The sequence below is a fragment of the Lacerta agilis genome, chromosome 1, assembly GCF_009819535.1.
Source record: "Lacerta agilis isolate rLacAgi1 chromosome 1, rLacAgi1.pri, whole genome shotgun sequence".
Taxonomy (NCBI): domain Eukaryota; kingdom Metazoa; phylum Chordata; class Lepidosauria; order Squamata; family Lacertidae; genus Lacerta; species Lacerta agilis.
Genome location: NC_046312.1, coordinates 122835029 through 122847931, shown reverse-complemented (window position 1 = coordinate 122847931; position 12903 = coordinate 122835029). Strand labels below are relative to the sequence as shown.

Below are 12903 nucleotides of genomic sequence, written 5' to 3'. Positions count from 1 at the left end.
TCAGCCATTTTATCCTAGGTTCTCTGCTCTGCTGAGTCATACTGGGCCCCTCAGTTCTCTGGCCCAGTTTTCTGTGTCTTGCTGATGCCAACAGGAAGAAAGCACAAAATGAATGGAATATAACGTTGAGTTGTTGTTTTTAACGAAGTACTCTATTTACCATCTCTGTAAAGTGATCAACACAGGCCATGCGAATCCTTTCTATGCTCAGCGGACTGTCCAATGTGAAAACACGGTGTAATCCTCTTTCCTTCCGGGCAGCAGCCACTGCATCCCGTATAGCAAAAAAAACAGAGCATGCTTGGAACACCCCAGCTTCACCTACTCCCTGTAGGAAGATGAAGACAAGCAACGATGGAACGCAAAGATAAGGCAATATCCATACAGTTTAGACCATATATTTTTTCCCCAGTCACCAGTTGATAGTGACTAACTATGGGCATGCAAGCTCCTGCGTATAAATGGTTCCAAGATGTCACCACCACACCTCAGCTAAAGCTCAATTAAAAAAACTTTAAAATAAATTGTTCCCATTAAAATTAAGAGTGGTTGTGCAAGTCGGAGTTTGGCAGATTGCAGACAATGTGTCCAGACTGGCAAAGCATCCACTTGAGATATTTTGGCATTAACTGGAATGGGGAAACATAAGAAGATAAGCTGGCAATAAAATATCAGAAAATGGCTTTAAAGGCCTTCTTTTGTTTCTAGAGATAACCATCTCTAGAGCATCTGCTTTAATTGAGCCTCCTGGAGATTCATTGTAATAGTAACTAATCTGTACCAAACAGCCTCTTATGTATTATCCATCACCACACTTTTAATTTCAGTAGCACCTTAGAGACCAACTGAGTTTGTTCTTGGTATGAGCTTTCGTGTGCATGCACACGAAAGCTCATACCAAGAACAAACTCAGTTGGTCTCTAAGGTGCTACTGGAAAGAATTTCCTATTTTGTTTCGACTATGGCAGACCAACACGGCTACCCACCTGTAACACACTTTTAATTTGTTTACCTTGGAGGAGTAGATTGCAATTGGGTTTCTTGAGTTTGGCAAGAGGTAGATTCTAAACTGTTCTGGGACATCACAGACAGCAGGAATTTTATATGTGTCTGGACCCAGGGTGTACTGCTGTCCTTCTGGGGAGAAGTATATTTCTTCCATCGTATAAAGTCCAAGTCCCTGCATAAAGCCACCTTCAATCTGACAGAATAAAAATGCATAAATTCTGATTTTCATTTTAAATAGATTGTGATTTGCTCAAAGTATTTACACTTTTCCCTGTGCAACCACGAGGGCTGGAAACTCCTCTGTGTTCAGTGCTGCAGTTCCAGACTTGCTGATTGCTAAACACCTTCCCCTTACTAAAAATGTAATAAAAATGAATTGGGGAATGGTTGGGGTGGGGATAGGTACTGCCTGTTTTCAAGGAAGTTGTCAGCGCTTTCATTTTGCAGGGTGGATATAGTGTGCAATCACTGAAATATGAGGTGGGAAAAGAGGAAGTCCCTTTTAGTATATAGGACTGCTTCAGTGGCAGCAAAAACAAGTACCATATACGTGTCAGCTATGAAGCTGGTGTAAATTTATTATAAAATACTGTATAATGTAGGCAGATCACTTGCTAATGGAGAAATGGCTACTGAATGATAGTTCCAATATGAAAGACATTTCATTTTATACCCTTTGCTGTGATGCCCTCTCAAGTCCTCTCTCTGCATATTACTTTCCCTTGAATCAGGGGAGTACCAAATCAGTACACTTTGCAGAAGGACTGCCCACCAAACTTATTCATGAAAGGCTACTTGCTACCCGCCATCCATTAGATGCAGGTGGAAAATTGCACTTTTGGCACTAGATCAAGGCTGACGGGAGGAAGCATGCCAATAATAAAATGCAACTGGGCATTTATTTATTTTTTTACCATTCAGAAAGGCCCCGATCTATTTGCTTACAGCTAGTATAAAGAGTAAGTTGAAAGCTCTTGGTACATGCCTGTCCTATGTCAACAGCTGGATTGATGCTGAAGCAGGCATCCATGACAATGTCTGTTCGGATGTTCTGTTGGACAAATAAGCTGTTGTCAGCACATTATAAAGCCTTAAGAAAAAATAGAAGACAAAGGACACCCAACTCGAAAGTACATTAACCATGAACACAATATCAGGGGCCTCAAAATTGAATTTCTAGCACATCAGAACATTTCTGAAGCCCTGAGCCCTGACTCGCCCTTTTGAACTTATGCTTGCAGAAGTCCCTGAATATGAGCACCGGATGATTTCCCCCCCACTGACCAGAACAAGGAAGAGGGACGGAAACCAGAAACCTGACATTCTGATGTTGATGTTCAGTCTCTCTCTTGCATCTGAAAAACTTGGGGTTTACTGTCGTGTCCCAGATAGTCCAGGGTTCCAACAAAGGAAGAATCCTATTCCAAGCATTGTCTTGTAAGGAGAGGCCATATTATAGTGCAGCCAATGTTCTGTCTATGCTAGAACATATGAAGCTGTCTTATAAAGTTCATCCAACTAGCCCAGTACTAAATACTCTCACTGGCAGCAGCTCTCCAGACAATCTGCTACCTGATCCTTTCAACTGGAAATTATAAGGATTAAATCTGGGACCTTATGTAGGAGAAAGAAGATTTTATAATGTTATAAAGTTACTAAAGAAGATTAGAAATGAATGCAGAAGAGAGGATGTGAGGAGGTCCCCAAACAATGTTAGGAATAAGATAAGGATAGTTAAATAAGTGTTTATTTGTCAAGTTTTTTTGTATTTTGTGTAGTTTTGTAGTTTTTTTGTAGTTGTATTTTGTGTGTGTTTTATTGTTAAAATTTAATAAATTTCCTTAAAAAAATAAATAAATCTGGGACCTTATGCAAATGAGGGGTTGTACACATTGAGTTATGGCCTCCAAAAAACATGGCTGTGATGACAGTGCCTGGTTCCAGATACAGTTTGTAATACTACCAAGGCACAAGTAAGAGTATTCTAGCCGTTGCAGTATATGGGCATCTTAAGCACAACCCAGCTGTCCATTCCAACAGCAATTGAAGTTTTCCATCTTCAGTGGCCGACTGTTTATTCCTTTTTGATACACAGTCATATTGCCTACTTTTCAAAACACCTAGTGGCACAATGTTCCCTCGGTTAAAGAGCAGTTCATATCCAAACAGAGAGGAAAGGAGACCCATCAAACCACCCAGTGGCCTATGAATTGCCAAAGAGGAGGTAGTGCTCAATTTTTACCTTATGATCACCTGTCAGGCAGTCAATCTCAACCTCTGAACAAGCAGTACCAAAAACGTAGTATGGAAATGCGTGGCCTTCTCCTGTCTTCCAGTCCATATTGGTGACATATCCCCTGATGGGTGGAGGGGAAGGAAAAAGTTGTTTAGATGTTAAGATTTCAGTTTTACTACAGCATGCTCAACAGAAATCATGTAAAAAAAAAAAAAGGCCAAATTACTTGAATGCTCTGTATTTTGCCAGCACAGGGTGGGAAGCAGAAAAAGAAACTGGTTGTGAGATGGACTACCATGACAGAATGGGTATTTTCCTGTTGAACCATATCTGATTATGGCAATAGACATTGGTCCACACCCCATTTCCGGAATCCTGGGATTTCTTTGATGCCATCTAACCAGTGCTATTTTGCTAGAAAGAGGGGTTCCGGAACTCTCCATGAATGCCTTCGTTGTTCTCTTATAATGGCAATGGCGGCCACCTGAAAGGTGCCAGAACTGAGTTCCAGTGAGTTCCAGCTGAAAGAAAGCCTTATATCTAACACTGGCTCCTCCGACATAAGATGTGGTCTCCTGGAAAACAGTGCAGCCCCTTTGCAACATATACAGTAAGTATAGCTGGCATCAGGTGCACCATCCAAAGCTTGAGACTTAACTTTAAACTATCCAACCCCAATCAGTCTTAGTGGTACTCCAAAAGACAGCAGTTTAGGAAACGAAGATGGATGCCTTACTTGAAGTAGCCCGAAGCTGAGAGGTTGATGCTTTCCTCATAAGCTTTCTTAATCTGCAAGAGGAATATCTTTAAATCAGGTTTTTGGCAGATTTCAAAAATAAATATAAAAATAAATGTGTATACAGCAAAATAACAAGGAGCATTAAGAATGAACTTTCTATCTCTGCACAACACAGGCAGGATTTATTATTTGTCTTCCAGAGCCACAACTGCCTGCACTGAGGCTTCCTATGGTATCCATTCAGCCCCACAGAACTATAAACATTCTAAGCATCACAGCAAAAGGTGGGGTGTCTCGGGTGGGGTGTCTCTTTTTCCTGTGCTGACTGACAGCTTGCAACCAGCTACATGACTTGTGAGTGAGCAGCCTGCATGGGTCCTACAGTCCAGACCAGTTTGGATGATCATGTTTCAGCTTATCAGGCAGAGATATTATTGTCTGAATGTAGCCTGTGTTACACTGATGGGTAGGAAAGCCCATCACAGGCTTAAGTCCCTGTGTGTTTAAAATTGAGACAGCTGAGGTTGCTTGTCCATTACATATGCAAGATCTCTCTTTTTTTTATTTACCAGTATATCCTACCTTGCTCCCAATACAAGACCCCCAGGCAGCTCACAATATGAATTAAAGCATCTATGACTAAAAATACAATGCTCAATGAATTTCTAAAAATAAATAAATGAGGTACCCTGTTAAAACTCTTGAACACTTAAAACCATTTAAAAACACAATGACAAAAATGAGAAGGAAAAGCCTTATGAGTCCTACTCTTGTTTTTTAAAGTAGGAGAATCGTCCAATTTAAAGTAAGGATCTCAATTAATAAGGCATAACAAATCAGAATGAAGTAATCCTGAGCATGCTGTTTCACTGAAGCTAGTAAGAAGTGCCTTGCAAGATCAGACAAAGGTTTGCCAACTCCTACATTCTTTGCATTAAGGGACGCGGGTGGCGCTGTGGTCTAAACCACTGAGTCTCTGTGGCTTGCTGATCGTAAGGTCGGCAGTTCAAATGCACGCAACGGGGTGAGCTCCCGTTGCTCTGTCACAGCTTCTGCCAACCTAGCAGTTAGAAAGCACACCAGTGCAAGTAGATAAATAGGAACTGATGTGGCGGGAAGGTAAACGGCGTTTCCATGTGCCCTGGCTTCCATCACAGTGACCTGTTGTGCCATAAGCGGTTTAGTCATGCTGGCGACATGACCTGGAAAGCTGTCTGTGGACAAACGCTGGCTTCCTCAGCCTGAAGCAAGGTGAGTGCCACACTCCATAGTTGCCTTCGACTGGACTTAACCGTCCAGGGATCCTTTACCTTTATTTTTACCTTACATTCTTTGCAAATATTCCATTAACTAAACAGGTCTTAAACAGTCCTGCAGAAATGAGCTAGAGCAGTGTTTTTCAACTACTGTTCCGCGGCACACTAGTGTGCCGCGAGATGTTGCCTGGTGTGCCGTGGGAAAAATTGAAAAATATATAGTCAATATAGGCACAGAGTTAAATTTTTTAACATTTTCTAATGGTGGTGTGCCTCGTGATTTTTTTCATGAAACAAGTGTGCCTTTGCCCAAAAAAGGTTGAAAAACACTGAGCTAGAGATCTACTGCTGGACTGTGAACTGCCCTGTGATTTTGACATCTCTCCAAAAATACCGTGTATGTTTTACATTGAATCTGGAACCACTGCAAGATCTGAGATTGCACAACATGCTTAGATTTAATTTTGGACTTCCGGCGGCGACGCAATCGCCGGGTGGTCGAGGGCTGCTTCGGGTCCGAAGCACCCTGTCCATCCCGGGGGTTAGGAGCCCCGCTACCGCAAAGCGGGGCTCCGGTTGGGGTGCGGGAAGAGCGTCCCGCACCCTGGGCTCCCCGGCAGCACCCGCGGAGGCTCCGAACCCTTCCCTCGCTCCCCCTGTAAAGGGGGAGTGGGGGTGAAGGGACAACGGAGCTGGGCTTCGGGGACATGCCCCAACCGGGATGTAAATGCGGCGACAGAGCCCGCGGTGAGCGTCTAAGTTCTACCTTTGAAGAACGGAGCTAAAGGAACCCGGTGGTCGTGAGTAAAGAATCTGATTAGAAATCGTGTTTTTGGATCGATCCGGGGGGAAGGAGAAAGGCAGCCTGCCTCCCTCCCTTCGAGCTTAAGAAACTAACCAATTTGAGTGATTACTGCTACAGAACTGGTTACAAAGTATTTAAAATTGACACATGAGACTGGCAAACTCTTTTCTTCGGGAAGTTAACTAGAGGAAAATATCTCCATTTAATGTTGCGGTATTTGCGCTCCAGCTCAGGAAAATGGCGACGAACAAAGAGGCAGGAGTAGAAATATGACACCCACTTCCTCCTCCTCTGCCAGTATGCTGGGCTTCGTCCTTGAACTGGTATTGAACTCTGGACTAACGGATGAACAGAGACTCACTGCCTTGAAGGTGGAACTGCTTTGTAGAAAAGTCAAAGTCTTGTGTGGGGGTCTGAAATGGAACCAATTGCCCACAGAGGAGGCTTTTAAAACCTTTGACACTTTGGAAGAATGCCTTGCCAAGGAGCTGAGAGGGTGGATGGAAAGATGGAGAGAAATGAGTGAGCTACTTCGGAGAAGAAATTCGCTTTTTGGGGGTGGCAGCCCCAAGGCGACGTCAAGATTTCTTATATCCAGTCCCCGAGGTGTGAGCTCGGGGGCCAGGGACAGAGAATTAAGGTATTTACAAGAAGAAAAGGAATGCTACAAAGAACCGAAGAAGCTGAGAGATGATGAGATGGACACCTCTGAACTCGTGGCAAGGAGAGGTTTGGACTGTGCCTGGATCTGTGGACGTTTGGAGAGGGAAGCTACATGGAAGTTCAGTGCTGATGCCACCAGGAGAAGAATAATGGACAGAGGGGGTGTGGGGTGAAGCATTAAGCAAAACTTAAAGTAGCCTGATATGGTAAATTGAAATCGGAGGGTGAATACTGTCAACAATATTTTGTTATATTTTTTATTTGAATATGATAGGAGATATTTCAAGTTTTTATGTTATTAGCAGTAGTCTTAAGGATAGAAGAGATAGATTTGATGCGAATGATTTGGGAAGATCTGTGAGGTGGAGTATAAGTAAAGTGAATTGAAGTGGATTAAGTTTATGGATTAAGAGGATTAAGATTAAGATGTAGATTAAGATAAGAAATCGATAAGAATAAATGAAGAAGAATTACGATGAGGTATTATTACGACGATGCATTCTCAGTAAAATGTTGAAGATATAAATTGAATGTAACTATACAATTGAACTTAAATTTTTTTTTTTCAGGAGAAATGGTTATAAAGTAGATTAAGGATACAAATTCGAAGGTGAAAAGGCAGGGGAAGTCAATGGTCAAGATATGGAAATAGAAATTTTTTTTTTTCTAGAAAGATGCAATAAGAAAACTTGACATTGTTTGCATTTGTTTTGTTTGTTTTGCATTTGTTTAATTGTAGGTGTGGGTGTGGGTATATGTTGTTATAGAAAAATGCCAATAAATTCTTATAAAAAAAAAAAGATTTAATTTTGGTCTAGCTTAATCAGTTGCATCTTAGGTGAAAGTTTTGTTCCTCTTCAGATCTGGTAAGCTGCAGTGCAGCAGGACACCAGGCTGGGGAAGGCTTGTTTATTTAGATTAATAGCAAATGGGAAAAGGATAGGTTTTTTTTCTGAGTATGTGATGCAAGTCGGGTCATAATTCAGTTTTAAGATATAGATGGTGTTTACCCAATCTTCCCATTTCCCCTGAGGGTTTTTCTTCATTATTGGTTCTAGGCGCTTCCGGAGAATTTGGCAGGCATTCTGTGAAGCAGGGTGGCAAAGAAAGATAAGACAAATTAGTCAACAATAATGAAACCCAAGTTTCACTGTCAATCTATCTACCGTATCTATCTATCTATCTATCTATCTATCTATCTATCTATCTATCTATTCTCAGTATTGTACTCAGTATTGTACTCTAGGATTGGCACTTTTTTCTGGCCTTAAACTTCTTTATAACATGAAAAAATTAAATAGGCCAAGTATCCTCAGCATAGGAGAGCAATTTGTCAAAAACAATTTTCAGTGCCATTGTTTATTTTTATTCATTTGTTTATAAGATTTTGACAAATTCTTCTCTGGGCAGGTACTGAAATTAGAATACATTTTCAAATGCAAAATCAAAGAAATACAAATTTCACTGCCAGGAGCAATAACCACAGATTGGCCCAGCATGAAATAACCACTCTGAAAATAATGTGCAATGAGAACTTCTAAAAGAATAACTGTAGAGTATTGCAACTGATTACAAAATAATGGGAAGCTAGGGTGGAATTCATGAAGGAAAGTACAGCTAAGACTGATCTTGAGAGTTGCGTTTGTCCTTAAATATGATTAAAAAAATGGATATTAAGAAACTGCTTTATACCATGTCTGGTAGTTGGTGCCTTCAAGTTCAGTAGTTTTACCTGCCCACACCTAATATCAGGTGGATGTGGCTAAACAGACTCAGGGCCAAATGGGGAGGTCTGCAAGCCTCATTAAGGCCTGCAAGCTAAGGAACCTGGAACACAAGCCCTCTATACCATGATGGTCCTTCCTAGTAAGGCTATAAGTGAGTACAGGAGTAAGCCTGAACTCTCTAACACAGGCACCCCCAAACTGCGGCCCTCCAGATGTTTTGGCCTACAACTCCCATGATCCCTAGCTAACAGGACCAGTGGTCAGGGATGATGGGAATTGTAGTCCAAAACATCTGGAGGGCCGAAGTTTGGGGGTGCCTGCTCTAACAGCTAGAGAACGAGGCCCCATTTCAAATAAAGTTTGTAATGTTTAAATCCCACTGAAGCCAATTCTCCAATTTCAGTGTTGTTGTTGTTTTTATAGTGCAACCCAATACATGTCTGGTCAGATGCAAGCCCTGCTGAGTTCACTAGATCTTATTTCTAGGTACGTGGGCACAGAATGACAGCAGGAATGAAGAACCCATGGACCTCCAGTGTGTATTTTTTTTAAGAGACTACAACTCCCATCACTTCTGACCACTGGCTATGGTGGCTGGGACTGATGGGAGTCGGAGTCCAAAGAACCTCTGAACTGCTGCAGGTTCCTCACCTCTAAGCTACAACCTTAACAGCATCCAACATTGGCATCTGTTTACTCTGGGAAAATTCAGTTTAGAAAACCAAAACAAAGCCGTATTATTAAATGATCCAGTTCATAGGCCTTGAGTTATCATCGTAGTACACACCATACATGTAAAGCACATGCAATGCACATCTTCCTCCCAAAGAATTCTGGGAATTATAGCATATTAGGGAATTGTAGCTCTGTGAGGGAGTAAACCACAGTTCCCAATATTCTTTGGGGGAAGTTATGTTTTTTAAACGTATAGTGTATATGCAGCCACAGCGTGCCAGAAGAAGAGAACATACACAAAAGTATTTTGAACAAACCATAGCAATATCAAAATATCAAAAGCACCCTGAGCAACCGGAAGAGGGAAATTCTCAGAGAACTTAAAACAATAGCCACAGATAAGTATCTAACCTGGACTGCTTTCCCATTGACTTCAGTGCTAATTGATCCTGCGGTGATCATCCCATTAGGTATTGTTACAGAAGTTGTTTCATAAGGATGTATGTAAGATAATGGTATCTTCAATTCGTGGCTGGCAACCTTTTAGTTTAGAAAACAAAGATATTGACCAGGGGTTAATGGCATAACTTCAAACCAACAGGGGAAAATAACATTTATAGCTACAACGAAATAAAAAATAATAAAAATTCCTTCCAGTAGCACCTTAGAGACCAACTAAGTTTATTCTTGGTATGAGCTTTCGTGTGTGCATGCACACTTCTTCGGATAATTATTCAGATTTATAGTTACAGTTAGACACATAAGGAGCAAACTTGTTAGAAAATTAGTTATCTAGCTCAGAAAATATAAACATTGAATTTTTTCTCTATTTTTAAAAACACAGGTGTAAACTGGAACATATACAATTAACTAGCAAAGGAGTGAGTAGCTTTGTTTGTATGTAGGTGTTTGATATTTTGTACTACCTGTAACATCTTGGTGTATATTCCTTGTCCTATTTCCACTCCACCATGGGACACCAGCACAGACCCATCCAGATAGATGTGGACCAGAGCTGCAGCCTACAGAAAAATAACAAACTGATTATCCATCAGATCAAATCCTACTATGATTTGATACAGGAAAACATTTCAGGAGCAAAGAAGATATATCCCAAAGTGGCAGAATAAAGGACACGTTGATAACAGAGTAGAGTGCTCAAGCACAGGTCCCAGGTTCGGTCACTTGATGAAAATTTGGGGTACTAGCAGGGGTAGGAAAGAACTCAGATGGAAAGCAGTTGCCAATGATGGTACTGACTAGATGAGATTTTGGTCTGATATCTTAGGAGCCTTCTTGAACCCTAGCATCAGGATAGAGAGAACTGTTCCTTATAACAATATTCTTCAGCTTTGAGTCCCTGGATAATGTTGAACTACAATTCCCAGCCAGTTTAGTCAACAATCAAGGATGATGAGTGCACTGAGAAATCTGTCATGTCTCTATTTAGTTCAGGTGAATAGTACTCACCACTTTATTAATTAACCGCTGCCACCAACCAGTCTGTCTGGCATTTACGGTACTTCACTCAGTTCCGGCAAGGAGAATATTGGAACAAAACTGTTTTATTTGAAGTTTAGTACATAAGCATATGGTTTCTGAATAAACAGTACTTTCTTGGTTGTGTTCTTGTTAACAACAGTGCCCAACGATTTCTCCCATCCCCTGTTCCTACTTCTTCCCTTGCCACCCTTCTTCCCACCGCTCAATATCCACAACAAGCCCCAAAAGACTCAAGACTAAAGACCCAAAAGACTAACGAACCAAAGAACCCCCTTCCTTCCCTGGGAGGGGTTTATATAGCCCACCTAACTCCACCCCTAAAGGTTCTTATTGGTTATTCCTTTTAACTCCTTCCGTGCCATTCCTAAGTATGGGTGATCGCCACACCCTAGCAACAGGATAGAGAGAACCGTTCCTTATAACAATATTCTTCAGCTTTGAGTCCCTGGATAATGTTGAACTACAATTCCCAGCCAGTTTAGTCAACAATCAAGGATGATGAGTGCACTGAGAAATCTGTCATGTCTCTATTTAGTTCAGGTGAATAGTAAATTTCCAATTCTTTTTAATGGCTGCACACTGTACCCTTGATCACATCCTTTATAGATGGGGCACAAATCAAAAAGCCGAAACAATTCCCATCTCTGAACTGGGGGGTGGGTGGGGAGAAATTACTCCTGTGCTTTTGTTAAAGCTATGTCTCACCCATGTTTAAAATGAATAGAAATACTCCAAATAAATAGATAATGTTATGAGTTGGGGGGGGGCAGATCCTCTTAAATTATTAGATGTTGCAATTTAGCTAATATTTGGAATACTAAGGAAAGATGCCAGGCACAATGTAGAAATACAGGCTATACTTGTTTTCCTGTTCAGGAGATCAGCTGATAGAGGTGCCATTAAGAAAGGAAGGGGAGCAGAGCACTGGGACATTAAGAGTGATTGACAATGCAAATACTGTCCCCTGCCCCCCACCACCACTCTGAGTAGTGGACAGAAGAGTTAGGAGGGGAAGGTTGCCAGGGTTGCAGGGGGATTATGTCACCACAGGTTTTTTAAAAAGGTGTCCTTTTTGCAGGAGGCTTGGGCTGTGTTTTTTAGCAAAGGTTTTGGGGAAGAAGCGTGGAGCCAGATGCCATGCAGGCTGGTAGAGGAGACACTGAGGTGGCATTTGGGCTGCCTTTGAATCCAGTGCTGTGCCCTCTTGAACCCTCTCTTCATCCAGACACAGGCTTGAATATGTATAAATAAACCATATTTCTTAAAGACACTACAGTCTCCGCTGTGCCATGATTTTCCAATGGAAACACAAACCCTGCCAAGCCATAGCTGTCAACTTTTCCCTTCTCTTGTGAGGAATCCTATTCAGAATAAGGGAATTTCCCTTTAAAAAAGGGAAAAGCCAAGACCCCTGGAATCGTGCATTGTACGGCAGAGATCGGGGTGGCCTGAACAATACACTGGGGGCGTGGGGTGAATGGGTGTCCCACAGTTTATTTAATGGTAAGCGCAGATCTAGGAAGAGATGGACATTTGAATTGGGACTGTGGCACCAGTGGAGAGAAGGCTTAACCCTTTCCCTCTGTGCCATTGTACCCACACAAATTGCTGTCTGCCCTGTATGTTTCTAACAACTTTGACTGTTGTTACTCTGCTTTACTTTGTAGAAGGGCAGATATCTAGAGTATCAAAAAGCTTGCCTGGTGGTAATATGTGGTATTAAATCCGACTGAAAACAGCATAGGAATGATCTCAATCCCTTTCTTCTTCCAGTAGTTTTGCTTGTTAAATTCTTCTGCTTCTTTTCTCCTGTTGTAGTAATCAGACTTCTCCAGGCATTCTTTCCAACATGCGACAAGATTTGTAGCATCAACCTCTTCTTTGTAGGGAGTCTCAGATACTCCTTTGTACATGTTCATCCAACGGACCTTTAGAGGAGACATGCACGACACTGTTATCTCTTCCAAGTTCTTGTAAGCCAGAACATTACACGTTAATTACATAAGCTGTTGTTTTCCTGCTAAAGAGGTTTTGTATTCAAAAAGTGTTGATTCCATAACTACTAGGCAACAGAAACGCCCCATCACTGCATGCTGCAGTTACTTACACACAAAAGCCCTGTCCCAAAATGAAAATGATGGCAATCCATCCTACTCGTGGGCTGAAACAACTCATCCAAACTTGTTCCACTGCTTTTATCTGAAGAGACAGCATCTTCCAACACACCAGAGAATAGCAAGCTACCCTTGGAGGCCTGGGGCATGCCAGGAAGTACACCATGTTCTTTCTCC

General features: G+C 41.6%; 1 protein-coding gene across 2 annotated transcripts in view; it reads right to left on the bottom strand.

Moving 5' to 3' along the window:
• Positions 1-12903, bottom strand: part of LOC117058297 (aldehyde oxidase 4-like) — a 72619-nt gene that overhangs the window by 4364 nt on the left and 55352 nt on the right. For both annotated transcript variants that reach the window (XM_033169388.1, XM_033169380.1), the window contains exons 26-34: positions 12313-12540; positions 10036-10131; positions 9521-9649; positions 7718-7792; positions 3981-4033; positions 3251-3365; positions 1994-2059; positions 1013-1201; positions 161-328 (exon numbers count right to left, since the gene is read on the bottom strand). In XM_033169388.1, the coding sequence (XP_033025279.1) occupies positions 161-328; positions 1013-1201; positions 1994-2059; positions 3251-3365; positions 3981-4033; positions 7718-7792; positions 9521-9649; positions 10036-10131; positions 12313-12540 (1119 nt within the window). The remainder of the gene's footprint in view (positions 1-160; positions 329-1012; positions 1202-1993; positions 2060-3250; positions 3366-3980; positions 4034-7717; positions 7793-9520; positions 9650-10035; positions 10132-12312; positions 12541-12903) is intronic.